General features: G+C 42.1%; 1 protein-coding gene across 1 annotated transcript; it reads left to right on the top strand.

Annotated features, from left to right (window-relative positions):
- Positions 1-246: 246 nt before the first annotated feature.
- On the top strand, positions 247-15,237 carry PQBP1 (polyglutamine binding protein 1). The gene is made up of 6 exons (XM_078609436.1): positions 247-707; positions 1,981-2,092; positions 3,020-3,126; positions 8,789-8,950; positions 9,488-9,554; positions 14,270-15,237. The coding sequence occupies exons 1-6, from the start codon at positions 641-643 to the stop codon at positions 14,424-14,426; spliced, it is 672 nt and encodes a 223-aa protein (XP_078465562.1). The 5' UTR covers positions 247-640; the 3' UTR covers positions 14,427-15,237.
- Positions 15,238-15,762: the final 525 nt, after the last annotated feature.

The raw sequence follows: 15,762 nt of genomic DNA, 5'->3' as shown, positions 1-15,762 counted from the left end.
GACGGACGGACGGACACAATAATCCCCTGTGGGCTTGTGGAACCAGGTGGTTCCTACCAGTATAAATCTCAACGTTCATCCTGTACACTACACTATACACTACTACATACCTGTTAACCCCTTACCAGTGCCCCCTACCTAATTACAGACCAATTCAGACCTTATTGGTCAACCCGTGCCCTTATAAATATCAACGTTCATCCTACAAAGTCCCATCACAGGGGATAAACACAAATTGACAAAAACACTTTTCGTTGTTGCCCCTATTGAAACGGCTGTACCCCGTATGGACCTGAAAACGCAATCTCCCTGTACAAGATTACGGGATAAACCGTGATGGGTTGACACGTATAATGTTGAGTCTGGCAAAGGGAGTGGGATGTGGTTACACTCGTCTAAAACAATTCAACAAGCAAAATAATAATCGGTTTTCATAACCACTCAATTTCCTCTATAGGGATGACTCAATTCGCAAACGCGTTTGCGAATTTCCCCGTACCAACCCCACATCCCTCTTTGCCGACGCGGCACCCGTAGCCAACCCCGTGGGGCCGAGTTGCTGGGGCCGAGTTGCTGAGGCCACACCGCCGAGGCGCAGCGCGGTTTTCCATCATCGACGCGGTTACGCTGCATCAACGCAATGCCTCTCCCGCCCGCGTTACTGGCTCGCCTGGCCAAACGCGGCCTGCTCAAGAACGTGCTGTCAGGTGAGGCTGCAATTGTCCCCGCTGCTGGGGACGTGGCTTTTAATTTTTGGACGCAGGCCTTCACGGGGGTACCGGCCTCGGCTAGAAGCCCCTGCCGGTGGGGAGGCGACTTGGGGCCCAGCAGAAGAACCCCGACCCCCCCCCCCCCCCATCTCCGTTGTCTTGCGGCGCCGTGTGATGTAGGGAAGAGCCCAGCGTTGGATTAATCCAGCGTGGTCCTCAACCCCTGTCAGGCTACGGTTTGGATACCGTGCAGGAGAAATTACGAATGCAGGGGTCAAGTAGCCTGTAGGCTTACTCAATGGAGTGTCACGACACCAGATCCTGCACTCGATCAAGACTAAGCAGCATATGGAGTTATCATACTGACTTCTCAACACGTTTATGCAGCGAGTGCCGCTATTGTGTATATATATATACAATTTCTGGACTTTCTAACAATGCAGCACCTACTGCTACTTTTTTAAGCTTTAACCTATGGCGGATTTTGTCTCTCGTCCAAGAACAGGAGGGGGTGCAGGGAGGGATCGGTGGTCTTGATTGTTGATTGGGGACTAAAAGGTTGAGAGCTGCTGATTAAATCAATGGGAACACACGCTGCTGATGAGACATTACAACCTTTCTCTAATCAAGAAACGTATTAATTTGTATTCACCGCACCTTTAATATTTCGCTTTGTTGCTTGTCACTAAGGGTTTGGAGCCTTTAGCCTGTGCTCAGCATGCGTGATTTTAAAACATTACTGCAGATGTCATTTTTTTCTGATGGGACGAAACTATGTTGACGTCGTAAAAAGAAGTGGTTACAAGTTGACTGTCAAAATAATAACTTTTAATCGGTAACACCAGATAAAGTAATTTGGTATTAGCATGGCTGGTTTCTATAAAGGATCATGGCAGTTGATTAAGAGTAATGGGAGTCAAGGAATGTAAAGTGTCCGAGATGACATCCACTGAGAATATTGAGTGATGTTGAGATGGTAACGATGTAATGATAATGATTTACTGTTTTTCAAATCCACTATGGGATGAAGACCTTGTGCTTTATAAGTTATGGGGGTTTGTTTAACCATTCACCATCAGCTACCAAGCTGCCGCAAACCACTTTTGCACTTTTTATTGGTAGGAATTTGTAAAAAAAATTGTGCAAAAAATCTGGGCCAAATTTTATATTTAATTGGACACATTTTTTCACTCGCTCAGTGACTTATTTGATGACGTCTCTGTATTGTGTAGTTTCTGAATATTAAGCGTATTGTATGTTTTGTTTATAGAAGCGGATGAAGAAATTATAGCAGAAGATTATGATGAAAATGAAATTGATTATGAATCTACAAAGAATGAAAACTTACCACTCAACTGGTACAAAGTAGTTGACCCAGACAGGTAATTATATTCGTTCTCTTACCATAATACTATTTATTGCTATAAAATACCTCCTTAATATTAATATTGGTGATAAGCTGTTGCCATGACACTGGTAGATAAGTTCTGCTTGTGTAATTAAGAACGATAATGTGCATTGCACATTTCCATGCAATATTGGCTAATTACAGATGCAAACACTAAAGAGACAGCATTAGCATTATTGCACAAGCACAACAACAAATGTGGCATTCATAATTAAGATTGCCTTTGAAAGCAAATAATAATACACTGATATTTTATGCTATTGGAGCATATGTTTCTTATAAGGAAGTGGTAATGATGAACACGGAGATTGTTTATTTTATTTTAATTACTCTTATGCTCTTGCGTAGACTTAATATACATCTTCCTTTCATTGCATCCATTTGTTTTACATTGAATAATCTTGAAATACATTTATGGGTACATTTCCAAATTTTTGGCTCTGGCATTGGAAAATAATTAACTAATAATTGATGTGACATAGTCTTTACATCCACTTTAGGGTAGTAGTAGTAGTTTTACAAGTGCATAACTACTAAGCATATACTTTCTGAAGGCATAGACTTATACATTTTGCAATGTCTTTTTATTGGCAACTCTTGTATATACCAGAGTTATATATAAAACGTACTAATATATATAACGTGTAAAAACCCTACATTATTTTCAACAGCATTCCCAATTACGTCTTGTCTCGTGTCCTATGGCAAAGTGTATGTAAATTACCCAAAAACATATCGGGCAAACTGTTTGTTCAATACTTTCGTAAACAACCATTAACAACAGCCAGGATTGCTGATTGGCTTTTCCATTAACGCTCTCTCTATCGTTTATAATGAAGACATGCTGATAAAAAGACATGTACATGTGTGCGTTTATGCTAATGGACGTGAACTTGTGCAGCCGCTTGCCGTACTACTGGAACGCGGAGACCGACATGGTGTCATGGCTGGCCCCGGCAGACCCCCTGGCAGTTATCACCAAGGCAGCCAAAAAGATTCCGGCGATTGGTTGAGTATTGCATTGCCTACACTCTGCATGCGCGCACGGTTATTACCCTTTTTTCAAGGAACACAATCAAACTGAAAGAAAACTTATTATTAATTCTAAAAAGCCACAGGCACTTTGTTAAAATGTAGAATAATACATTTTTGTAGGTTAATATATTTTTAATATATAAATGGAACTGACTTTCCTATAAAGAGTATTGAATCTGAAATGCACAATGAAGAGCAATGTAAGTGTACACATTTTAATTTCGTTTAGGGAGTAATTTTTTTTTATAATAAATAGAAAATTATTTAGGAAGGTCAATGCTACCTTAATTTTTACTCCAGTATTTATTGCTTTGTAATTGTGCTGTTGGCATGTATACACAGTCCACATTTTTTTCCACTCAGTATATTGTTGCTACAATATAGCCACATAATTTGTAATGACCAGAGATAATGTCACATGCATTTCCAGTCTTATACAGTTGTTCATCTCTACAGATTAATGAGTCATTTTCTTGTAATAATCTCAAACCCAAACCGAGTAAAACCCAAATATGTGCCGCCTTACACGTGAGAAACTGGGATGTAGAGCGACACCTCAATGTCACCTGGGGAGACTAGAGCCTCGAACACTAGAGTCACCCAGTGTACCTCGGGGTAACACTGGATCGTATACTCAGTTACAAAAAGCACACTTTAAATACCAAAGCCAAGGTCAACATACGAAACAACATTCTGTGAAAGCTCGCAAATTCAATGTAGGGAGCACATCCATCCACTCTACGCACCACTGCCTTAGCACTTTGTTTCTCTGTGGCTGAATATGCATGCTCTACCTGGGGATGCTCAACCCACAGTAAACATGTCGACACCACCCTAAATGACACGTGCAGAATCATATCAGGGTGCCTGAGAGGCCATCCCTTTTCCCTGCCTGTATGCACGATCTGGTATAGTGCCCTCTAACATCAGGAGTAGGGTAGCAGATGACCACGAACGGAAAGTCATGGGGTGGGACGTCCGTCATTCGCTACATGGCCATCAGCCAGCACACTATCATCTGTCATTGAGAAACAGCTTATTGTGCTCCACTGTGCCACTGACCACATCACTGGAATCTGCCAGAACTTCCCTCTGGCAAAAGAATGGGAAAAAGCAAGTGACAACCGCTGAGGAGCTCGCATCTGGCTCCATTTCCAAATTGCTCGCATGGTGGAGCCTAAACAGACTGAGAGTAGGTTTCGGCAGATGCAACTCTCATGTAATCCATACTCTTTGGGTCTTTCGGTAAAGCCACGTAGATAGAAAAATTAAAATAATATTTTTTATTTTATTTTCATCATTTTTATAGCTTTTCTATCTACGTGGCTTTACTGAAAGACCCAAAGAGTGAATTCCTGTAGTCACGAAAGCTTTAAGTCTCATGTAATCATGAGGCTTCTGCGCAACCGAACAATATGCTTGTCAGGAGAAGCAAACCGTGGATCATCTCCTGAGATGCCCTGCAGCACCACAATGCACTCCTCAAGATCTGGCAATGCCAACACCAGTAGCGGGGGCCTGTGCAGAATATTGGCAAAGACCCATATAGGTTGGACAGGAGACACGAAGAAGAAGTAATTTGCTCAGTCACTCTGTAGTGGTTTCCTACATATCTGCACTTTGATCATTCTTATTGTGCATACAGTATGCTCAAACGAATTGGTCTAATATCCCAAACAAGATCTGTCTATGGAGACTCTGGAAAGATTTTCAGAAGGATTTTTTGATTGCTGATGATCAAGAATAATGACGTGAGTAGCATCCAAAAAATGTGATGCATCTGAGAGGATTTCCACCGTGGAGATGGAGCAATGAAATCGGCTTGTGTGCAGATGCCAGGTGTACTATTAAATTTCAGGATCATGAAAAACGACAGTGACTTGGGGAGGCTTTCATCGACCAATGGATTGACGAAGAGTTTTCTGGACAAACATGGATTGATAAAATACCTTTTAAACTGAAATTTACAATGTCTGTTTTGTGAATAATGTTACTACTGAGTAATGTTACTCACGTTTTCTGTAAGTAGGTTTTTTATATTAGGGAGAAGCCTAGAATCCATATCCAGGATATTTGACTGACTGCTATGGGCAAAACCCGAACATCCTGAGTCATCCTGCCTCAGCATGTGTCCTAATAATATTGTGATTGCCTGTGTGAGAAGTACATCTAGTAGTTATTGGGACAGAACACTGAACATCAGCTGTTGTAGATGAATCACATCCCATTTTACCCTTTTTAACCTCTCTCCTTGAATGCAAGTGTAATGACGCCAACACGTGCTGCTACTCGGAGCCTTTTATTGGACACAGCACCAACACTAGGCCTGGGCTTCGTTCTTGATATTGTAGCTCGTCCCCCCCCCTTGTGCTTCCCCCTTTATACCCCCTCCTGAGCTCCCCTTCTCGAACCCTCGCTCACCCCACTCTCCTCGTCCAATCCTCATTCTCTTGCCCCAATGGTTCTCAATCATCGCCTCAACTCTCAAGCCTGCTTCCTGCCTTTTTCGGTTCATAATCTGTCCTCCAATCTCTTTGAACCTTGCCTCCCGACCATTCACGATGGAGGCCTTGGTCTGTTTTCTGGTAGTCTAGTAATAGGTTTTTACCCTTTAATCTGGTACAAAAACTGACACCTTTATACAAGGGATCATGTTTGCAATAACCACAACACAAACAGTCAAGATGCAAACAAAAAGAAACAACTCTGATAATGATATGCACTGTCCTTGAAGTTGATTGGTCCACACCCGAGACAGCTTTTCTTAGAGCGTAGTCTCCATTGGTGTTGGACCAGATGACGCCAAAAGGCGTACAACTCAAAAACAGCGCGCTATCAGAGTATTGAGCTCTCAATACTCTGATGGTGCGCTGTATTGAGCTCTCAATACTCTGATAGTGCGCTGTTTTTGAAAAGCTGTCTTGGGTGTGGACCAATCAACTTCAAGGACAGTGCATATCATTATCAGAGTTGTTTCTTTTTGTTTGCATCTTGACTGCTTGTGTTTTGGTTATTGCAAACCCCATAGGGATAATTGCACTAGTTGACCCCCAACTGGGCTTTGAACTGAAACTTCTGACTCAAACTAGTATGCTTTGCTCGCTCACCACTAATTTGAGTCTAAAGTTTAAGTTATTCATCGTCAATTCAACTTAATATCTAGTCAAGCACACTTTCACTTGACCAGTTATTAAATTAAATTTACATTTTTGACCCACAAAGATACTTGGGGATAAGAAATATCATATAACCTGTAGACACTGAATTTATTACACTGATCCATTCCAAAGCAGTTAATGTCTATCCCCTTGACCCATTGGAGGATTAAGTGTAGTACAGAAATTGTGCTTTTTTCCAATGTAGTTTAATCATTTAATGACATTAATTAGTCTTTGATATAAATTATTTAAATATCTTGTCATATATTAATAGAAACTCAAGCACATGGCATGGGAAATAATTGACCCTAATCCCTTTAATCCATTCGATCCTCTCAAATCACATAGTTTGTCTCCTAATTTTTCATATGCCCGGTTCCTCTTTCCTTGATGATGTACTCTAATATGCCCGCTTTAATGACCTTTGTGTGTTAAGTGGTATTAATTTATCAAAGCCAAAATGAAACATGATTTGCGCTCCTCATTTATGAAAGTTAGATCTTTTTTTTAGCTTGGCACTAGGAGCAGTATCACAGTGGTTTTGTCCACTTTGCCTTTGAACCCAGCAACCTGAGTTAGATTCCATGGCTTGCGATATTTGAACCTGTCCTGACCTCCCCTTCACCAACTCACACTAACCATGGTGAAGTCTGGTCAAAGAAACTCCCATTATGAACAGAGCATGCGGAGGTCTTAATTCAGCAGTGGATTGATATATGGCTTTAAATTATAAGATGGTAATCATAAAACAATTAGATCTAATCTAGTTAATAATACTCATTTAATTGGATGCAATTATCACCGTAAAGACTTGAATAAGTACAATTGAGAGAGTAGCGATAGACATTAACAGGTACCAGTAAATTTCCATTAAACCTTATTCATATCTCTATGTATACGTAGTGAAACACAATCCTTGTGAAGATATTACCTCGTGTATAAAGGAATTGAGGGGCTATATAGTAAAAGGATGTGGCATCGTCTCATGGCGCTGAATATGAACGCTAACAGCACCAATAAATGGATAAAGCCCTGCCCCTACAGCTCGTGGGTGTGATGTGAGTGCGATCAGTGGACAGACACGAGGCTGTCGGTTAAGGGCAGTTAAGGTAGTTAAACAAAATATTGAAAATGTTACCGTTTTTTTTATCTCACCAGAAATGGCCCATTGAGCTATGTAGCTCTTTTTCAGAAGCAACCTTGCCACAAATGATAGCTCAACGAAGTGGCTTACCGTGTAAAAATGTATAGCTGCCAAATACTCTAAAACGCATGTTTCATAATGTGGAGGAAAAAACCGGAGGACCCGGAGAAAAATCCACACGAACACGGGGAGAACATGCAAACTCCAGATATATAGGTATCAGGGTTGGGATCGAACCCATGACCTGTATACCAGGCAAGAGAGATGGCATCTCGCCACCACGGCATCCAGGGGGCCAAGGGCAGTGAAGGGAGTTAAATTAATTGAAGGGCAGATAAAAAGGGGTGGAAGGCCAGTTAGAGTTCAGTTAAGCCTGGAGAGGAAGAGAGAGTGGCTGGGTTGAGAGCTCCACATTAAGTTGTATTGCAATAATGGAAGTGTCAGAGTGAAAGTAGACCGCTATGGTATATTTTATTCAATTGTATTACCTATTTGGATACAAATCTACACGATTGTCGGGAGTTTTTTTCTTACTATTTATATATGACAAATTTCTGTGACGTTACGTGTATATAATAATGCAAGTGCTGTTTGTAACCACCTATAAGGTTTTCGATGCCAACACGACACCTGGCCGCTTTTGTTACTTATCCGTTAATAATTTAACACCTCAACAACAGGCAGCCAATTTAGGCTGTCGTCAGAGCAATAGCCAAGTTTGTATACAAATTGCCAATGCTTGGAATTAAACCTGCGTAACCTGGATTGTAATGTCTTACGTGGACCACTTTTTATACCACTTGGCTAACACTCGAGTGCACACATACAACATCTGCCATTCTTGACTAAGTGTCAGTGATGCCAGCATGGAAATCGTGCTAAGTTATTTGCACGTGGCTTGGCAAAGGCCTCCTGACAGGTCACAAAACAAATCCAGCTATTTTGGGCAAACAGACTTCATTGATTGATGGATGCGCTACCCATTCTACCAAATGTCTATACGGTAGACACTGTTGTGAGCATTGCTTTGCTGCCTTGTATTGCTGATTTATGATGGCTGTTAATTAGTGTAAGTCATGTCCCTCCTACACAGTCAAACCCACGAGTGGCAGAAAGTGGTAAGTCCACTCTACACCAGTTCCTCCTATACTAAATCAGTCCATCTCTTCTCTTGCCTGTGCCTACTTGTCACCGAGTCTTTAATGTCACCAACAATATTACAGACTAATCAGACTTTGAACCGTGTGCAAACTGGGCTGGTTATTATCTTTCTTGGCCCGTGTTCTCCATTATAGGCTTGATTGTGATTCAACGGTGCTAATATTTGTTGCAGAGGAGAAGAAGGAGGAGGTGGTAGCGATGACTGCTCTTGTGGAGGCACAAGAACGGTCGTCACTGCTCGACTTGGACAGCAGGGACGAGATTCCCAGAGCTGCCAGAGATCGACGACTCCAGCGGAGGGAGGAGGCCGCCCCCTACCAGAAAGGCAAACGTGGTGAGGCTTTGCTGGCACGGTAAACTTCATTTCCCGTGACTCCCCATTCCTCCCCACATTACTCTCACACACCACTCACGGTGTACTGTTAGGGTTCTCAACCCTTGTAATGGAGCAATATCATGTCCCTGTGGTGTAAATTTTACATTCTCGTGATGGTCGCCACCAGTAATTCAATACGACCGCCTTTGTTATCTTCTCGCAATATGGTACTCACTTTATCAACACTGGATCAATGGTAGACTTGAGTCGATCCCTGACAGGGATTTGAACTTCCAACCTTCCAATTGTGAGTCAAGTGCTCAGTCACGGTGCCACACACCCGGATAGCATTAAGAGTCGTGCAATACATTTCATCATTTCAAACATTTTCCCCAATGCCTTCTGATTATGCACACACATTTTGAAAATAGCCTGGTGTGAGTTGTTGTTAAAAAAAACCATTCCAGTTTCGTCAATGGACTGCATGGAAATCATGAAGCACGAACATTTGGTTAAATATTAATATTTTATTATTCACATTTGATGGTGTTGCAGGTCGGGATAAAAAAGAAAAGGAAGAGCTGGATCCAATGGATCCCAGTGCTTACTCGGACGCTCCACGGTAAGATCCTCAGTGCAATCAATTGTTTCGAAAAGCAACTTCACAGCGACACACCCTACCTTAAATTTTGCTGTGGATTTCACACCTGATGATGATTGCTTGTGTTGCAGTCGAAACGTCGTGAGCATTTTTATTGTTTAATATTTATATTATTTTATTATTTACCTTCTACGGGACTTTACCGAAAGAACCAAGAATATTAATCCCTGCAGTCACAAAAGCTTTAAATCAAAATGTACACCCTACCTTGTACCCAACGATGTCGTCATCATCATTAGCCATGATCTTTGACCAGCTATTTGGCTGCTATAAAGTTCCACATAAGCCACTTCGTTAAGCTATGATTTGTGGCCAGGTCACTTACGAAAAAGAGCTATATAGATTTTTTTGCTCCCGATGCCAATATGATACAATCCTTCTCGCTCCGGCATTTGAGCCAATGTCATCACTCCATCTCCACGGTAGCCATCCTCTTGGGTGTGTTCTCCTTTGGCGGCCGTTCATTCACAAATCTTCCCCATCAGCCAACGTTCCTTCTTTAGCAATGTCCTGCACAAACTCACTAACTCTCAAAATTGCAATGCAATGTCTGGTAATGTCCACTGTTCCCCGATCCACGCATTTATCTTGCCACCTCTCAGGGTAATCCCAAGCATGCTCCCTCTCCATGCTTCTTTGTGTAATTCTCAGATTTTTGTTCAGTATCAATGTTTATGATCCTTGCAATATACAATTTAGGAGTTGGAAAAAGGAGATGTGCTCTCAACAAGGCTATTCACAGTGACATTAGAAGATGTTTTCCAAAAAAATTATTGGAGAAACAAAGGCAAACTTACTGTGCGACAGTGTGTTAACCACTTCACCTTGGCTGACAACACAGTCCTCGTAGTAAGCTATGAACTACAGGGTACGATTGAAGAATGTAACAAAGAAGGCTGCAAATTTGTGCTCAAGACAAATGAGTGAACCCAAAGTGATGTACATAAAGTAGAGGCCGACCAAAATTCTGTTTCGGCGCCGAAAGTTGGCAAATGGCCTACTTTCGGTTTCAGCTGAAAGTCAATTTTTTACTTTCGGTCTGGTTTCAGTTTCGGCCGAAACTGATATTGACTTTTGGTCGTCATTCGTCAACCGAAGATCTATTTTTAGAATATAACGCTCGTGCTACGTCTATCACTCTGCCTATCGGCCGGTCAGTCGGCGCTAGGCAATCCTATGCGATAGGCTGCAAACACACACATAGCAGCAGCAGCTTGGGAGCAAGGTTACAGCCGCAACCATGGTCTGCTAATGTATATACGACCGGTCAACAGACGGCAGCCTGCATCTCCATCCGTGGGTGGAGCCTCTTTGGCGGGACGACAACAAAGTGCCTCTGTTGTCTGTTCCCAGCCGCCTGCCCGCCTTGGCTTATGTGTTTTGCTCGCTTCAGTCTACACGCGTGTTGATACCGAGATTCGAAGTCTGACAATTAGAGGCCGACTGAAATTCGGTTTCGGCGCCAAAAGTTGGCAAATGGCCTCTTTCGGCATAGTTTCTGTTTCGGCCGAAGCCAAAAAGTTAACTTTCAGTTTTGGCCGAAAGTAAATTTTTAACTTTCGGTTTCGGCCAAAACTAGAAATTAAGTTTCAGTCGGCCTCTAACATAAAGATTGCTATACAATGCTTGAGCAACCTATTGGGATCAAAATTCAAAAATGAAGGGGGGGAACGAGAGCAGGAATGGAGTGCTTTTGGAAAACCAAAAAATGCAACATACTAATATTCATATTACCTGCTATGTCATATCAATCAGAAACATGGACACTCACAACAATATGTAGGATGTCAAAATCAAAAGCCAACAAGGGGGAATGGCAATATATTGTGTGCTTCATTATAATCACACAGAAACAAAACCAATACCATTGTCTTTCCACCCTTGAATAAAAGACGATAGGCTGTTAATATAATTTTTTCCACGTCAGTCATGGGAGTTGTTTGACTCTACTTGACCACACTGGTCAGTGCAGGTTGGTGAACTGGGTGCCCATGATCAGTTCAGATATCACTCGCCACTGTTGTTGGCTATGGCTGGGTATCGAACTCAGATCGTCGGGATCATAGCGCATTGCTTTACCCACCGTGCCACCGTTCTCCCATCCCAAGGGGCTCTTAGCTGTGAGTAACTAAAGGACTTGTATGAAAGATATATGTGGCGGCAGTTTTGTAGATTAATCAGTGTATATTTTTGTAAATTATAATTTGTGTAAATAGAAAATCAATTGCGAACATAATTTATACGTGTGATAAAACGATCTGCATTGTCGTAATCTTTTACTTAATGAAACGGGGAAGCTACATAATGCAATGAATGCATGTAGTCAATATTATAAAGAACATTTGCGCAAGCTCATACATTTTGCTCAATCTGTTTTTGCTGCCCACGTCAGTTACTGAACACATGAGTAGGAAATAGGTGTATAAATAATGTGCAAAACAATATTTGACCTTTTATCAAATGGCAGCACTACAATGCCAACCCTGATGCCTGTATATTTGGAGTTTGCATGTTCTCCCCGTGGTCGTGTGTATTTTCTCCGAGTCCTCCGGTTTTTCCCTTCTGTATCTTTCTACGTGATGATGATTGCTTGTGTTGCGATCGAAACGTCGTGATTTATTATGAATTTTTCTACCTACGTGACTTGACCGATAGAGTATTTGGCTGCTATGAATTTCCACATGATAAGCCACTTCTTTGTTGACCTATCATTTGTGACAGCCAGGTCGCTTCTGAAAAAGAGCTACATAGCTCAGTGGGCCTTACCTGGTAAAATAAAAAATAGTTTAGTTTGTGTTGGAGCTATTTAAGGCAACATGAAAACCCATTTTTTTTATTTTCAGCACGGCGCGTGTTCGACGCTTTTGTTTGCTTCAGCTAACGATGCCTCCCACGGAGAAGGCGCTTCAATTATTTTTCGTAGAAACAGTGCGCTGTGCTTATAATTGAAAGGACTGATTAAATAGGTGAAAAAATTGTTGCATTGATTTTTTTTCCCAAGATGCCATAGAAATAGCAATTCTGCCACGTATTTTAAATGCATTATTAGTATACTCACTAGCGGTTCCTAGCTGATGAGATGTTAACGGAATGTGAGACAGCATTATGCTGTGTTTAAACATGTCACGCTCCAACGTGCAGCTGAAAAAGAGACCTACATTTATTTTGGCACGCTAGGTGTAAAAATATATATTTAAAGAAGTTTGTAATATGTGTATTGTTTTTACATTTTCCTTGATGTACAATTAATGTAAAACGTGGATTATTTTAAAATGCTTCATGCTTATTTTGCTGGTCTTGCAAGCACTTAATTACCAGAGCATAAATGTGAATGAGGCAAGTGTATTTCACTTTGTCATGGTGCATTCATTTTGTGATAAAATATAACCGTGTATTGGAAACTATTCCCTGGAAATGATATTCCAAGTTATTGCAGCTGTATAGGCCTCATCGTCAGAGGCTAAACTAAAAGTGGAAAGGTTGGACGTTTAAATCCTTCTCAGGGTACTACTTGGCCCATTATCTTTCCATGGTTGATAAAATATGTACCACAGTGAGGATAGCACGCTAACTATCCCTGCCATAGAAATGTGACATTTTCCCCAATGGCCCAGGACTGTCAGTAGAGATAAGTCCCTTAAAGGTTTTTAAATGTTGGTTCAATCGATGGGTTGTGATCGGATTGTATTGAATTGCACCCCATCGATCGCAAGCTGTGTTTTAAACATGCAATACAATCGAGTGCCACAGTCGGTGGTGGGAATTGGGAAAACTAAAAAAAACATACACAAGCATGTATATACACATTCACATGCATTCACATGTGAGCATATACACACGCAAAAATAACAACACTAAATAGCGGCGACATCACCACAACGCTTGTGCTAGGCTAGGTGCACTTTGAGGCCATATGAAGTGTCAAAGGCTTATTGAGAGGAGGCCAAGGGTTATGGGTTGATTGACTGAGATCCGATGCACCATCTGTGCTCTTTGCTGTGTCACCCTGCTGTGTTTTATCCGCAAGTTGGCACACGTATCCACACACACACACACAAAGTGCATGCATACATCCACACGCTTGCTTGTACACACATGCATATAAACTTGCACGCAAAAAGATCCCCCCATACAGCTATACATACTGTTGGGGCAGTTACTGTTAGCGAGCATGGCATGCGAGCGGATGGTATTGCCAGCACCACGCAAGACCACATTTGTCTTCATCATCTTGCCACCATGGGGCGCCACGGTTGCGAGATGTTAACTACCCCCCGCTTGCGATATAGAAGGTCGTGGGTTCGATCCTGACCCTGATGCCTGTATATTTGGAGTTTTCATGTTCTTCCCATGGTCACTTGGATTTTTCTCCGGGTCCTTTGGGTTTTCCCTCCACATATAGAAACATGCGTTTCGAGTATTTGGCTGCTGTAAATTTCCACATGATAAGCCACGTCGTTGAGCTATTATTTGTGGCCAGGTCGCTTCTGAAGAATACCTATATAACTCAGTGGGCCTTACCTGGTGAAATAAAAAATAGTTTAAATGTTTACACATTGCACCAGGTACAATGTGTAAACATTTAATAGGCTAAATGTTTAATAGTTTAATTGTTTACACATTGCGCCAGGTACTCGTGTAAGTCTTGATGTGTTCCTCCTCCTCCTGCCCTTTAGCGGTAACTGGAGCGCTGGGCTCCAGAGGAAAGGGGACGCCAAGACAGGAGCAGACACCACCGCGTCAGGGCCCCTCTTCCAGCAGCGGCCGTACCCCAGCCCGGGCGCCGTGCTGCGTGCCAACGCAGAGGCGGCGTCGCGGAACAAGGCCGCCTGAGCACACCCCACCCCCGCTGTGCAGCGGGATGCTGTCGCCCCGCCGCAGGTCCCGTCGCTCGCCTCTCGAGTTGTGCCGCGCGAGCCTTTCCGGGCGTGGCAGCGTTCCCGGGTTCGGGCTGCTGCGTGTCGGGCGTTTTGTTCGCTCGCGCTATTTTTTTTTCCACTGGTGCTGCTGCTGCTGCCGCCGCGATCGCTGTCGCCGGAACCCCACCGCAGCTTCGTTACGCAGTGCTGGCAGAAAGCAGCCCGTAGCCAAAGGTCGAGAAGAAAGAAATGCTCAAGACGCAGGCTGACCCAGACAACATCTGTGAAAAAGAGCTTCATAGCTCAACGGATTTTTCCAGGATAAATAAAGATTCCGATTCTGGCTGCGAAAACTCGCGCGTTACATCGACATTGACAAACCCGAGCGTCGTTGCCATTAAACTCTTTGTGGTGGTCAACCACTGCATGGAGAATTGGCTGGAGGATTTTTTTGTCAGTTGGCTGTTTTTTTTCCTTTGTAAAGTATGAGTTTTTTTGTGATCAAAATTACATTTGTGCATAATTTTTTTTATCTTTAGAGTCGGGAGGTGGGGGAAATTGAGTGAATATTTCAAATGTAGTTTGGGATTTCCTGTAACGTATGTTGCACTGTGAAACTCCTGCATGCAGCAGATTTGTCATACATACAAGTAGAGTAAACTAAGTTTAACACAATATGAAGGAGTTGCAGCTCTAAACGTATTTTAAACGTGCTAAACAATAAAAAACAGCATAAAATGTACATATTAGGAACTGTTTTGGCAATAAAAAAAATCCTTCATACATTTGTTTTTTTGTGAATGTGTGTTTTGTTATGGAATAGATTTTTGTTTTACCAAAGCAAGGATATGTTGCAAGGATGATTGGCTGGAGTTTGAACCATGATGCAGATTGTATCTTTACTCTAGTAGTCGTGTACTAGGACCACGACACCACCCAGGCAGATCTGATTTGTATCAGTGCATGATAATTAGAACTGGTTTGTGTGTGTGCTCAGAATTTGATTTGTTGTGTTATGTACAAGGGCGGTACAAAACGTTATAGGCCTGATCTAAAAGGAAGCGGCAGAGATCATTTGTTCTTGCAGCTGCTTATTTTACATGTTGAGTATACTCAGGCCACCAGGGAATGATGTTATGTATTAGTTTGTTACTTATTTGTGCAATACTGCAAGTAGACCATAACGGCTTCTGAAAATCAGAAACTCAAGCATCGTACTGTTTGAATTTTTGTAGCCAGGGAAAGTAAACCCAAAGAAATGTTGGCCTGATTTTGTCGAATAGGGTAACAAGAAAAGTGTAACAGGTGAA

The sequence above is a fragment of the Lampetra planeri genome, chromosome 32 (assembly GCF_965212315.1).
Source record: "Lampetra planeri chromosome 32, kcLamPlan1.2.h2, whole genome shotgun sequence".
Taxonomy (NCBI): domain Eukaryota; kingdom Metazoa; phylum Chordata; class Hyperoartia; order Petromyzontiformes; family Petromyzontidae; genus Lampetra; species Lampetra planeri.
Note: the sequence above shows the minus strand (reverse complement) of the source record. Positions and strands in the feature narration are given on the sequence as shown.

Excerpts from the sequence above, each read along its gene's own strand:
- PQBP1 (XM_078609436.1), top strand. The coding sequence starts at position 641 with ATGCCTCTCCCGCCCGCGTTACTGGCTCGCCTGGCCAAACGCGGCCTG. Across the intron at positions 708-1,980 it reads GCTCAAGAACGTGCTGTCAG|AAGCGGATGAAGAAATTATA; the intron begins GTGAGGCTGCAA and ends TTTTGTTTATAG. Across the intron at positions 3,127-8,788 it reads CAAAAAGATTCCGGCGATTG|AGGAGAAGAAGGAGGAGGTG; the intron begins GTTGAGTATTGC and ends TATTTGTTGCAG.